Source organism: Oncorhynchus mykiss, chromosome 6 (assembly GCF_013265735.2).
Source record: "Oncorhynchus mykiss isolate Arlee chromosome 6, USDA_OmykA_1.1, whole genome shotgun sequence".
Classification (NCBI taxonomy): Eukaryota; Metazoa; Chordata; class Actinopteri; order Salmoniformes; family Salmonidae; genus Oncorhynchus; species Oncorhynchus mykiss.
The window spans coordinates 37,037,153-37,050,591 of record NC_048570.1 but is presented as its reverse complement, the minus strand read 5'-3'; the positions used below and the strand labels follow the sequence as shown (position 1 = coordinate 37,050,591).

At 40.8% G+C, this 13,439-nt stretch overlaps 1 protein-coding gene across 1 annotated transcript; it reads left to right on the top strand.

Annotated features, from left to right (window-relative positions):
- The first annotated feature begins 3,314 nt into the window (after positions 1–3,314).
- Positions 3,315–13,153, top strand: vamp5 (vesicle-associated membrane protein 5). Its single transcript, NM_001160626.1, is given in 3 exon segments — positions 3,315–3,354; positions 11,272–11,415; positions 12,459–13,153. Coding segments are annotated over 3 exon segments (348 nt in total). The 5' UTR covers positions 3,315–3,351; the 3' UTR covers positions 12,660–13,153.
- The last annotated feature ends 286 nt before the right edge of the window (positions 13,154–13,439 follow it).

Below are 13,439 nucleotides of genomic sequence, written 5' to 3'. Positions count from 1 at the left end.
CTCAAAGGATCATGGGGAAAACCCAAAGGTTGTTTTACTGTGTTCTAACTGCTGGGATCTCTCAATACGCTAATGGGGGGGTCTTGATTAAGTGTTTACTTTGTGAAGGCGTTATCTTGAATCAACAGAAAAGAACAGTTGAGCCATTACCAGAACAGTCAAGGTTCCCAGAGTTTTAATCTAATATTTGATATCTTTGGAAGCATTAACAGTATTTACTTGGACTGTATATTAGGTTTCACAGAGGGCATAAACAGTGTTAACATCTTGCAATTTGTACTCGCCATGCAAAGACATCTCAATCTCCATCCATGTGTGATATCTCACAGCGCAGATCTCACATACGGGAAGGGGGTCCAGGTTGTTTGGATCTGATCTCCTTAGGCTGCGTTAACACAGGAAATCCAATTCTGATATTTTTTCCACTAATTGGAAGGGATACTGGATCGATAGAGGTAGATATGTATAGGGCAGTGGAGGCTGCTGAGGGCAGGATGGTTCATAATAATAGCTGGAACAGCGCAAATGGAATGGCATCAAATATATGGAAACCGTGTGTTTGATGTATTTGATACTATTCCACTGTTTCTGCTCCAGCCATTACCACCAGCCCGCCCTTCCCAATGAAGGTACCACCAACCTCCTGTGGTATAGGGGTTAAGGTATATAAGGTATATGTATATTGGTAAGGTGACTAGGAATCAGGATATATGGTAAACAATAAACTGAGTAGAGTAGTTCTGGTTTATCCCAAAGAATGAATGTGATTGTTTTTAACAAAGCATGAAAAATGCTAATCTTATCTTACCAAGGTACTTCTCACATAACAATTTACATTTGCAATCCTTATGACCAACCATGTGTTCCTGAAACAACAGATTCCAATGTAAGAAACTAAAAGAGCCCATTTATACTGGACAGGAAATGGTATCTAGGCATTCTGTCCGGATTCTGATTGGAAGTCATGTGGATGTGAGTCCTCATTCCTCCATATTACATAATGATAAGGAGGGAGGGCCGAGTGGACTGAATATGTTCTTTGTGTTGGTGTGGAACGGACCCAGACTTGACCCATTGTTAACTAGGCCTGAGAGAGTCTGGTTAGTACCACACGACCTGACACAGCCTCACATGGTGGCTGTCATCTGCCCCCATACAGAAATGGATTGGAAATGGGGCAGTTTGGGTAAATGCCGGATGGGCCTGTCCATATTTAACCCAGTGGACCGTTCTAAATTGGGGGTTTTGTGCAGAATGATAATTATTTGCCAAATGTAGGGGCCTCAAGGGAAAAAAATGGGCAATGTGTTAGCCGATTTGTGGTCCCAGTCCATACCTGCCCCCATACACAATTAAGGGCCCCAACACTGGGCACAGCTCTAGTATGCTCTGATAAAGCCAAGGCAGGCAACCAGGGTTATAGCTTACTTCTTATTCATGTTTATCATTAAGTCAATGTTGACAGATGAAGGCGATAAAGAGAAAATCCTGCCTTCCCAGGTAACCCATTTATGATTTCTTTATTACAGTTAAAGGACAGTTAATGAAAATGTATGAAAACATGACGTTAGTGTTGGTTGGTTTAATGTCATATTGGTAAGATGGAGGACAACAGATATTCCTGCATGACCTTAATTACAAATATACTAAGCATACAGGTACACAGTGCACTCAGACAAAAAGTGTGGTTTCCGTTCACATGCATGTTTCTGTGCTGGTTTCATGTCACAAAACCTTGATGGAAATAGTTGTAATGATGAAATAATGTAAGAATGTGCATTCAGCTCAGTGATCAAATTACTCAGACTGCATTTTCCTACTGAAAACTTGTGAATTCCCTACAAAATGGAATATACATTTTTAAGTTTATTTTACTGTGAGAAAAGTTTTACTTCCTCTCGCATGTATTACTTCACTTTCAATTTTCTTTTTTCTTTTTTTTTGTGGGGTTTGTGCTCTCTCACCCCACTCCTCCCTTCCTTTCCTAGATGTCTTGCATGAAAGTTTCATATTATGACTGTGCTATGTCAGTTGTCATAAGTGGAATGTAGGTTTACATCAACTGTAACTCTTATGGTGAGCGTTATTTATTATGTATTATAACTGAATAAATACAGATTAAGGCTGTGAGTTAAACTATAATTGAAATACAGTATTAACAGAACAGGGTGTACACTAGAAGCACAAGGAATTTGGGATGGAAGTTGGTAGTCCATGACTAAATTTTTTCAGAGCCACGCTACTGACCGTTACTGACAGTGAACACAGACAAGCACCCATTGTTTAAGTTTTGGAGCCTGTTGAATGTGGGCCAATTTGTCATAAAATGCAGTTTTTGTTTTCAATCCCCTCTACTAAAAAGGCAAATCATGGTCATATAGCCCACTCATTAGACTAGCTACTGTCATAGTAGCAGTGGTGGAAAAAGTACTCAAAAGTCATACTTGAGTAAAAGTAAAGATACCTTAATAGAAAATGACTCAAGTAAAAGTGAAAGTCATCCAGTAAAATACTACTTGTGTAAAAGTCTAAAAGTATTTGGTTTTAAGTATAATTGTGTATCAAAAGAAAATGGAATTGCTAAAATGTACTTAAGTATCAAAAGTAAAAGTAAAAGTATTAAGAATTTCCAATTCAATATTTTCTGCAAACCAGACAGCACAATTTATTTGTAGTTTTTATTTTTATTTAACAGAGAGCCAGGGGCAAACTACAACACTCTGACATTAATTCACAAACAAAGCATTTGTGTTTAGTGATTCCGCCCGATCAGAGGCAGTAGGGATGACCAAAAAATGACTTAAGTAATACTTTAAAGTATTTTTACGTAAGTACTTTACACCACTGCATTGTAAGCCTAGGTGAAAGTGAAAGGCAATGGCTGAATATGAATATATAATGAAGGCACTATAACACTCGTCAAAAGCCTGTAAAATCTGTAGATTTTCAAATGATAGGGAAGGTGTACGGTTTTGCCCTTTCACTTATGTAGTATCACGCATCTAATATTACCGATCAGCATTTAAATTCAGTGACATTACGGCCGCGACGTCACAGGGTCTGTTCTGCTGACTTCCAGAAAAGGGGTGGATGTCACCCGACCCGACCAGTAGACTTCAGTGAAAGTGGAAGAGAGTAGATCAGGAAAAATAAAGAATATCGACTAAAAGAAAGATTGCAACGAACTGTAGCCAACTGCAAATGAGATAAGGTTAAAATAAAAGTTTGTCATATCGGAAAATCATCTTGGATAAAGACAACATTTGTTTGAACACAAAGTTTATGCCAAGACGCAATGCATTGTGTTCAGTGACAGTTTACGACGGGAATAGAGATAGTAACGTGAAAGCAATGGTAAGTTTCTATTATTTTTTTGGACAAATAAAGGATTAAGAAATACTATATTTATATATGTTTATGTATTCATAATTTAGTTTATTAACCTCAATATTGCACAGACCTGTAAGAAGCGTTCCTTTATCACTGTATGTGTATAGCCTATATTAGGCTACTGCCTGGCTTTGAATTGCGTTAGACCGTTTTCCTACATTGAACTTGACTGTTATGTAGCCTACATCGTGTGATACAGTGAATTATACTTTTAAATATTCCCTTTTATAGTTTTTATTTGATTTGGGTTTGACTTATGAGAGATCAAACACAATTCAAACAAATTCATGCAAATAGATTATTTCATACAGACAGGGTTGGGTAGGTTACTTTCTAAATGTAATCCGTTACAGTTACTAGTTACCTGTCCAAAATTGTAATAAGTAACTTAACTTGTTGAAGTTTACATAGCTGGCCATATATGAATGTTACATTTTACTTTATGGGTTGGTTATTTAGGCTTTTTCTAACCCATCGCCTTCTACTTCACATAATAAAACGATTAAGTTACAAGTTATATCTTTACATTAATAAAAACCAAAGTCTATCAGAATTCCAGTCATTCCAATAAATGTTATACCCCTTGATCTTCAAGAATAGGACTTGGAAATATGGAAATATCAAAATCAAGGACTTATTAGCCACCAGCCCTACTCTGTTGTTTATGATTTTGTTGTCATGGCGGACTGATTGGGCTCATTGATTTGAGTTGAAAAATAATGCTGCGCTCATGGAATGACGTGCTTTGAGCCATATTGAAAAGTGCTGTTTATATGTGAAAAATATATGCCATATTCTGCATTTGCTATAGGCCTATTGTTTACCTTTTTGTTGGTGACACTTTAATATCTTGATAATATGCAGATGAAACAGATGAAACAATAACAAAACTGTCACCCCGCCTTTGTTTTGGTAAAAACAGAAGATAGCCCTATTTGATAAAAGACCAAGTCCATATTATGGCAAGAACAGCTCAAATAAGCAAAGCGAAACGGCAGTCCATCATTACTTTAAGACATGAAGGTCAGTCAATACGGAACAAAATTGCAGTCACAAAAACCATCAAGTGCTATGATGAAACTGGCTCTCATGAGGACCGCCACAGGAATGAAAGACCCAGAGTTACCTCTGCTGCAGAGGATAAATTCATTCGAGTTACCAGACCAAATAATGCTTCACGTAACAGACATCTCAACATCAACTGTTCAGAGGAGACTGTGTATCAGGCCTTCATTGTCAAATTGCTGCAAAGAAACCACTACTAAAGGACACCAATAATAAGAAGAGACATGCTTGGGCCAAGAAACATGAGCAATGGACATTAGACTGGTGGAAATCTGTCCTTTGGTGTGGATTCCAAATTTGAGATTTTTGGTTCCAACCGCTGTGTCTTTGTGAGAAGCATTCTGGGTGAACGGATGATCTTTGCATGTGTAGTTCCTGCCATAAAGCATGGGGTAGGAGATGTTATGGTGTGGGGGTGCTTTGCTGATGACACTGTCTGTGATTTATTTAGAATTCAAGGCACATTTAACCAGCATGGCTACCACAGAATTCTGCAGCGATACGCCATCCCATCTGGTTTGGGCTTAGTGGGACTATCATTTGTTTTTCAACAGGACAATGACCCAACACACCTCCAGGCTGTGTAAGGGCTATTTTACCAAGATGGAGAGTGACAGAGTGCTGCATCAGATGAGCTGGCCTCCACAATCCCCCGACCTCAACCAAATTGAGATGGTTTGGGATGAGTCAGGCCGCAGAGTGAAGGAAAAGCATCCAACAACTGCTCAGCATATGAGGGAAGTCCTTCAAGACGGTTGGAAAATCATTCCAAGTGAAGCTGGTTGAGAGAATGCCAAGAGTGTGCAAATCTGTCATCAAGGCAAAGGGTGGCTATTTGAAGATTCTCAAATATAAAATATATTTGGATTTGTTTAACACTTTTTTGGTTACTACATGATTCCATATGTGTTATTTCATAACTCTATTGTCTTCACTATTATTCTAAAATGGATGTAGCAATTACAGATTGCCCCTTAAATCTATCAAAAGTGTGCGAGTTTGAGCACGTGTCCATTAGGCCTATGGATATTTTTTCTTCTCAGAATGAATTAGATTGAGCAATCATAGCCCCACTTTCATTCCATAGGCTGGGATCCGCACTATTCAGCTGTTGCAAGAGTGCATTTTCCACTGGCTGTCCACTGGTTTCAAAAACAATGATTGATAGGCAGCTTAAAATTCTTTAATTAAACCATTATTGGGTTCAAATACAAATGTATATTTGTGAACAGCCATCCACAACAACCACCAGCTAAATGAGAGAGCAGCAGTGTGACTCACATCAATGCGCTATGTGGATATCAATAAAAAGTGATATTTGTATCGCCATAGACTACATCACTGCTGTCGTCCTTACCTCCAAGCGTTTATTCAAATTGGATCATCTTTGGATGCCAACAGCAGTTGCACCATTGGAAGACATAGCTTGGACTGTAGCCTACAAAAACGTATGCCTGATTTTCCCGCGATCCATCAAACACATTTAGCGTGTCATCATAGTAGTCTGTGACTTGTTTACAACATTTTTGCTGGTAACGTAACTGATTACAGTTACCGTTATTTGTAATCCGTTACTCCCCAAACCTGCATACAAACCTGAAAATGGTTTGTGAATGTCATCAGAGGGCCAGGGTAATAATTTAGTGTAGGATATTAACCTATCAATCAACCACATTTAAATGGTTAGATATTTTTATGTTTGTTTATGACATTACTATATTTACTCTTATTTAATAACAGATATAGACCCAGCTCTGTTAAATATCTCTGAAGTCCATAAGCAGACTATCCCTCAAATTACATTTTATTGGTCTCATACACATGGTTAGCAGATGTTAATGTGAGTGTATGTGCTTCTAGTTCCGACAGTGCAGTAATATCTAACAAGTAATCTAACAAATCCCCAACAACCAGCTAATACACACAAATCTAAAGGGGTGAATGAGAATATGTACATATATGTACATATTTATATGGATGAGCGATGGCCGAGTGGCATAGGCAAGGTGCAATAGATAGTATAAAATACAGTGTATACATGTGATATGAGTAATGTAAGATATCTAAACATTATTCAAGTGCCATTATTTAAACTGGCATTGTTTAAAGTGACTAGTGATCCATTTATTAAAGTGTCCAGTGATTGGACCTCAATGTAGGCAGCAGCCTCTCTGAGTTAATGATTGCTATTTAGCAGTCTGATGGCCTTGAGATAGATGCTGTTTTTCAATCTCTCGGTCCCAGCTTTGATGCACCTGTACTGACCTCGCCTTCTGGATGATAGCGGTGTGAACAGGCAGTGGCTCGGGTGGTTGTTGTCCTTGATGATCTTCCTGTGACATCTGGTGCTGTAGGTGTTATGGAGGGCAGGTAGTTTTCCCCCGGTGATACGTTGTGCAGACCGCACCACCCTCTGGAGAGCCTTGCTGTTGAGGGTGGTGCTGTTGCCGTACCAGGCTGTGATACAGCCCGACAGGATGCTCTCGATTGTGTATCTGTAAAAGTTTGTTAGAGTTTTGGGTGACAAGGCAAAGTTCTTCAGCCTCCTGAGATTGAAGAGGCGCTGTTGCGCCTTCTTCACCACGTTGCCTGTGTGGGTGGACCATTTCAGTTTGTCTGTTATGTGTACGCCCAGGAACTTAAAACTTTCTACCTTCTCCATTGCTGTCCCTTCGATGTGGATAGGGGGATGCTCCCTCTGCTGTTTCCTGAAGTCCACGATCATCTCCTTTGTTTTGTTGACCTTGAGTGAGAGGGTGTTTTCCTGACATCACACTCCAAGTGCCCTCACTTCCTCCCTGTAGGCTGTCTCGTCGTTGTTGGTGATCAAGCCCACTACCATTGTGTCGTCTGCAAACTTGATGATTGAGGTAGAGGAGTGCATGGCCATGCAGTCGTGGATAAACAGGGAGTACAGAAGGGGCCCCAGTGTTGAGGGTCAGCAAAGCGGAGATGTTGTTTCCTACCTTCACCACCTGGTGGTGGACCGTCAGAAAGTCCAGGACCCAGTTGCACAGGGTGGGGTTGAGATCCAAGGCCTCCAGCTTGATGATGAGCTTGGAGGGTACTATGGTGTTGAATGCTGAGCTCTAGTCAATGAACAGCATTCTTACATAGCTATTATTATTGACCAGATGGGTTAGGGCAGTATGCAGTGTGATGGCGATTGCGTCATCTGTGGACCTTTTGGGGCGGTATGCAAACTGAAGTGGGTCTAGGGTGGCCGGTAAGGTGGCGGTGATATGATCCTTGACTAGCCTCTCAAAGCACTTCATGATGACAGAAGTGAGTGCTATGGGGCAGTAGTCATTTAGTTCAGTTATCTTTGCCTTCTTGGGTATAGGAACAATGGTAGCCATCTTGAAGCATGTGGGGACAACAGACTGGGATAGGGAGCTATTGAATATGTCCGTAAACACACCAGCCAGCTGGTCTGTGCATGCTCTGAGGACGCGGCTGTGGATGCCGTCTGGGCCAGCAGCCTTGCGAGGGTTAACAAGTTTAAAAACGTAAATGTTTTACTCACGTCAGCCACGGAGAAGGGAGGGGGGGCGCAGTCTTTGTTAGCGAGCCGCGACAGTGGCACTGTATTATCCTCAAAGTGGGCAAAGAAGGTGTTTAGTTTGTCTGGAAGTGTGACGTCGGTGTTCGTGACGTGGCTGTTTTTGTAGTCCGGGATTTTCTGTAGACCCTGCCACATACGTCTCATCTCTGAGCCGTTGAATTGTGACTCCACCTTGTCCCTGTACTAGAATTTTGCTTGTTTGATTGCCTTGCGGAGGGAATAACTACACTGTTCATATTCAGCTATATTTCCAGACCTATTTCCATGGTTAAATGCGGTGGATCGCGCTTTCAGTTTTGCACGAATGCCGCCATCCATCCACGGTTTCGGGTTATGGTAGTTTTTAATTGTCACAGTGGGTACAACATCTCCAATGCACTTCTTTATAAACACACTCATCGAGTCAGCGTATAGGTCAATGTTGTTCTCTGAGGCTGATCGGAACATATTCCAGTCCGCGTGATCAAAACAATCTTGAAGCGTGGCTTTCAATTGGTCAGACCAGCGTTGAATGGTTCTCGTCACTGGTACATCCTGGTTGAGTTTCTGCCTGTAAGATGGAACGAGCAAGATGGTGTCGTGGTCGGATTTGCCGAAGGGAGGGTGGGGAAGTTAGAGTAGTAGTGGTCGAGAGTATTAGCCCTGCGTGTCGTGCAATCAATATGCTGATAGAATTTAGGTAGCCTTGTTCTCAAATTTGCTTTGTTAAAATCCCCAGCTACAATAAATGCAGCCTCTGGATATATAGTTTCCAGTTTACATAGAGTCCAGTGAAGTTCCCTGAGGGCCGTCTTGGTGTCTGCTTGAGGGGGATTGTACACAGCTGTGACAATAACTGATGAGAATTCTCTTGGTAGGTAAAATGACTGGCATTTGATTGTAAGGATTTCTAGGTCAGGTGAACAGAAGGACTTGAGTTTCTGTATGTTGTTAGGATTACACCATGAGCCGTTAATCATAAAGCATACACCCTCGCCCTTCTTTTTCCCAGAGCGGTGTTTATCTCTGTTGGCATGATGCATGGAGAAGCCGGGTGGCTGAACTGAGTCTGACAACATATCCATGAGCCATGTTTCTGTGAAACAGAGAATGATACAGTCTCTGATTTCTCTCTGGAAGGCAACCCTTGCTCGGATTTCGTCTACCTTGTTGTCAAGAGACTGGACATTGGCGAGTAGTATAGTCTGGTGTGGTGAGCGATGTACTCGTCTATGGAGCCTGACCAGGAGGCCGCTCCGTCTGCCCCTTCTGCGGCGCCGTAGTTTTGGGTCGGCTACTGGGATTAGATCCATTGTCCTGGGTGGTGGTCCGAACAGAGGATCCGCTTCGGGAAAGTCGCATTCTTAGTCGTAATGTTGGTAAATTGACGTTGCTCTTATATCCATTAGTTCTTCCCGGCTGTATGTAATAAGACTTAAGATTTCCTATTTCCTGGAAGGGGCAACAGTTCCTGTGTGAAGACTTTGTCGCCAGTTGATTTTTAAACCGACTATTGTTCAGCTATTAAAACTTAACTGGTGGTGCGAACTAAATCAGTGCCATGCATATCCAATTTAACTACAACAATCCAGATGTAGTATTATTCACCATATGACAGCTGTAATAGTGAATATAAATGGGAAAGAAAAGCAGCTTTTACTAAAGCTTGTATAACTCATGGTGCATTGACCGGTAACTTATAACAGCTAGTCCTAACTTGTCACTGGGGGCACTGAACTAGTGTTCTAACCTCGTCATATCCCACTATGTTTGTGTGTATGAAAGGGTGTCGAGGAAGTAATGACAGTGAAATATGAAATCATCAGATTCGCTGAGATTGCACTTGTTTTGTTCAGTCTCTTGGTTTCCTGCATGAAACAGAGAATCTCACTGCAGAGAAGTACTCACAGTGTGAGGCCATTCCTTCTCTTGCTAGAACAAAAGTGGTACCAAAGACAGTACAGTGTGAAGATAGGCAGTAACTGCTTCTCCAATATAAATAAAAAATATAATATAAATATACATCCGCAATGCACACAAACCTAAATACTTCCTCAAAGCTAGCTAACCACTCTAGCTAGTATTGACATTATATTTAAATCACAATGGATATGCTAATGTTAGCTAGATAAACATTTGGCTATTGGCTGGCACTGACAATTTGGGATTATGGAGAGGGAATTGAATTGTTTCTTTGTTATCTTGCTAGGTCGTTATCTAGCTATAGCCACCTGGAAAGTTTCAACAATGGCTTTTTACAAAATAACAATATTAGCTAGCTAGCTAACGTTGGAATCTAGACCGTAAACTAAGCAACACACACGGACATGCAAGGCCAAACAATGCTACTGACACCATCTGGTTTGAGTGGCTAACGATGAACACAAAAGAGATTGACTGCCTACATTCTGTTCAGAAGTGCTAAGTACTGTCGGCGGGAAAACGTTTGACAATCCTACCGGTGTGTCTGAGCTTTAGTGTTAGAGCACTCAGCATCCTTGACTCCTGAATCACTCACTTCCCTGCCCGGCTCAGAGGGCAAAAGGTCACGGACAGTCCCATCAGGATATAAATCAAGCTCTGCACAACCTATTATTAAATATCCTGTTTACATTTTTAGTAACTTGAGATTTGCGTCTTCCGTTGATATCAATACATGATTTAAGTGTGCACATCTCAGTTAGGATTCGGCCCTTATAGTTTATAGTAGATTTTGGTGGCCTCCAATAGTGTCATTGTCACAGTGGGTTGTTCAACCTTCGTTGCCCCAGGGTAAAGTGCTTCATTTGTTTGGAGAGCTGTAGGGTGCCGCCATGTTCCTCCAGACAGACTCAGAGGCTACAGAAAACAGAGTAATCCAGATGTCCAGGAAAACCTGCCCCACTTCAGTTGTTGGGTGTCAAATTCCTGTTCTGTCTTGTTTGCTCTATGGAAATGTAATATCTCAGCCAATATGACTAATGATTAATGTTACTGTGTTAACAATGTACTACTGTTAAGCATTGCATAGGTTACACAACATAGTAAATACAAAATATTACCTTGAACATGGTGACACAAAGATAGGGACAAATCTATAAAGAAAAATGTGTGAGCTACAGTTGTAATTATCTTAATTTGATCACCCTTTTGCAGGATAACCTTCCTGCAAAATGTAAAACATTTAGTGTATTTGAGGTTTAAAAAGGCTTCTAAAGTTTATAATTTCCACTTTGAAATTCCTTTTACGAGAAATACATCAATCTCTACAAAAAAATGTTTTGTGTGTTCAGGAGAATGGGAAGAACCGCCTGCAGCAGGCCCAGAAGGAGGTGGAAGAGGTGAAGGTGATCATGCTAGATAATCTCAACAAGGCTGACGAGAGGTCAGGCAAGCTGGGAGAACTGGAGAACAGGGCCGATGAACTTCTGGAGAAGGTGATTGAAGTTTATGTTCCAAATGGAGCCCTATTCTCAGAGAGCTCTGGTGAAAAATTGTCCACTATATCGGGAATAAGGTGCCATTTGGGATGTACCCTAGATGTAATAATATATGTCTTTAATGGAACCAAATCATGACTTAAAACAAAGCATTCGTAATATGAAGACACTGACTTTGAAGGTCTTACTTTGATGATTCCAATGCTATCATACACAAATAGCACAATAGGGTTCTCCTTTGGATTCTCCAGCTTTGGTGTCTCATGAAAGTGTTTTCCAATGTTCCATGGTCCAAAACAAGTCCAGAGAATAGGCAGGAAATGTCATATTGGTGTTTACAAATACACTTTAGGTGGAATTGGAGAGGGGAAATAATGTACAATTTACATCCTGGTTGTGGTTTAAGGTGATATTTTTAGAAAGGTATTTCCTATTGTTGTAAGATGAATTAAACCCACTAGTCTCCCTCGGTATAGAGAGAGGGGTGTCCAGGATGTGCCACAGGGTGCATGTCCGTAATGGTCCATCCTGGGGTCAACCAACCAGGTCACAGCTTTCCCACATTTCTCCCCAGCCAGGCTGTTACATCACAACAACCACATAGTTCTCTGAGGACTCGCTAGGTGGCTGACTGGGGTTGCATCCCAAATGGCACCTTATTCCCTATCCCACTACTTTTGACTAGAGCCCACATGGGACACAGCCATAGTTATCTGAGGACTGGCTGGCTGACTCGGTTACTGGGAAAAATAAAACAGAAGCGTCAAGAAAAACGAACAGTCTCGATTCATTGGAAGATCATTGGGAAAGTAGTGTGCACTGTAACTAAAGGCTTCTGTCTAGCAAATTGTCAGAAAATGTCAAGTATCATGACAGAATAGTTCTTTCTGGATTTTAAAATATGTACAATGCACCATGACCTCAATTGCACGGATAAAGCAGACCCCCCCCTCCTCCATATTCTGACAGATATAGATGCATAGAGTCTTGGTATTAACATCCTACTATCTTAATATTAACATCTTATTATGTGTTTTCAGAGTAAGGCTTTCTCAAAGTCTGCTGGAAGAGTTAAACAACAGAAGTGGTGGGAACACATGAAAATGAAAGTGTTGCTGTCCGGTATAGGGTTTGTCGTGGCAGCCATCATCATTGGGATTGTTGTATGGAAAGCGTTTGAACCTGACGACCGCAGCTCAAACAGCTCCACTGCTGTAGAGCAGCCCACCTCAGGGCCTTAGGACCATAGACTGTCTGTCAGAGCAAAGGACATGGAGGAAATGAAGATGGAAGATGGAGATGGAGACAGGGGCAATCGAGGCCTCCCCGGAAATAAGGAGTCAATCAGACAAGAATAGTGCATGTAGATGAATATATAGGTTTATTAACCTGGTCCCAGATTTGGGACCAAACATTTGGCATGACATTGAGCGACAAGGAGTTGGTATAATGATAGCACAAACATGCTTTCCACCTGAGCTCAATATACGTTTTGTGGGTTGACTTTTCTTAACTTTTTAATCTGTGATATTGTTTATTTTTAGAAGCATTTTAGGCTCCGTGCTCAGTGTGTAGATCGTTGAATGAAATGGTACCATCACTAGCTCAGCTGCTTCCCAATTCAGTATCGTCTTCAACTGGCCGTAGTAGTTGGTCAGGCTCACTAGTTTAACATTCATACTCAGAAATGCTTCAGCCTTACCATAGGATTTGGTATATGTGAATGTTTGGTCAGTTCAAATAAAACATATTGTGCCTTTGGTCTGTTAAAAAGCAAAAATCACCATTGGATGAGTTGTGTATCCTTTTTTTCAGCATTCCATGTAAGCTGTAAAATTATAATTGTCATGACATTTTATGAGTCAGTCATTTCATGTCATTCTTCCTTTTTTTCTGGTCAAAAGAAATATAAGAAAAGGAACTTAATTTTATTTGTATACAAAACACTTATGTTTGAGGAAAGTTTGTTTCTGTGGGCAATGCAGTGTGAGTACTTATGTTACATGTGTAATTCATTAGCC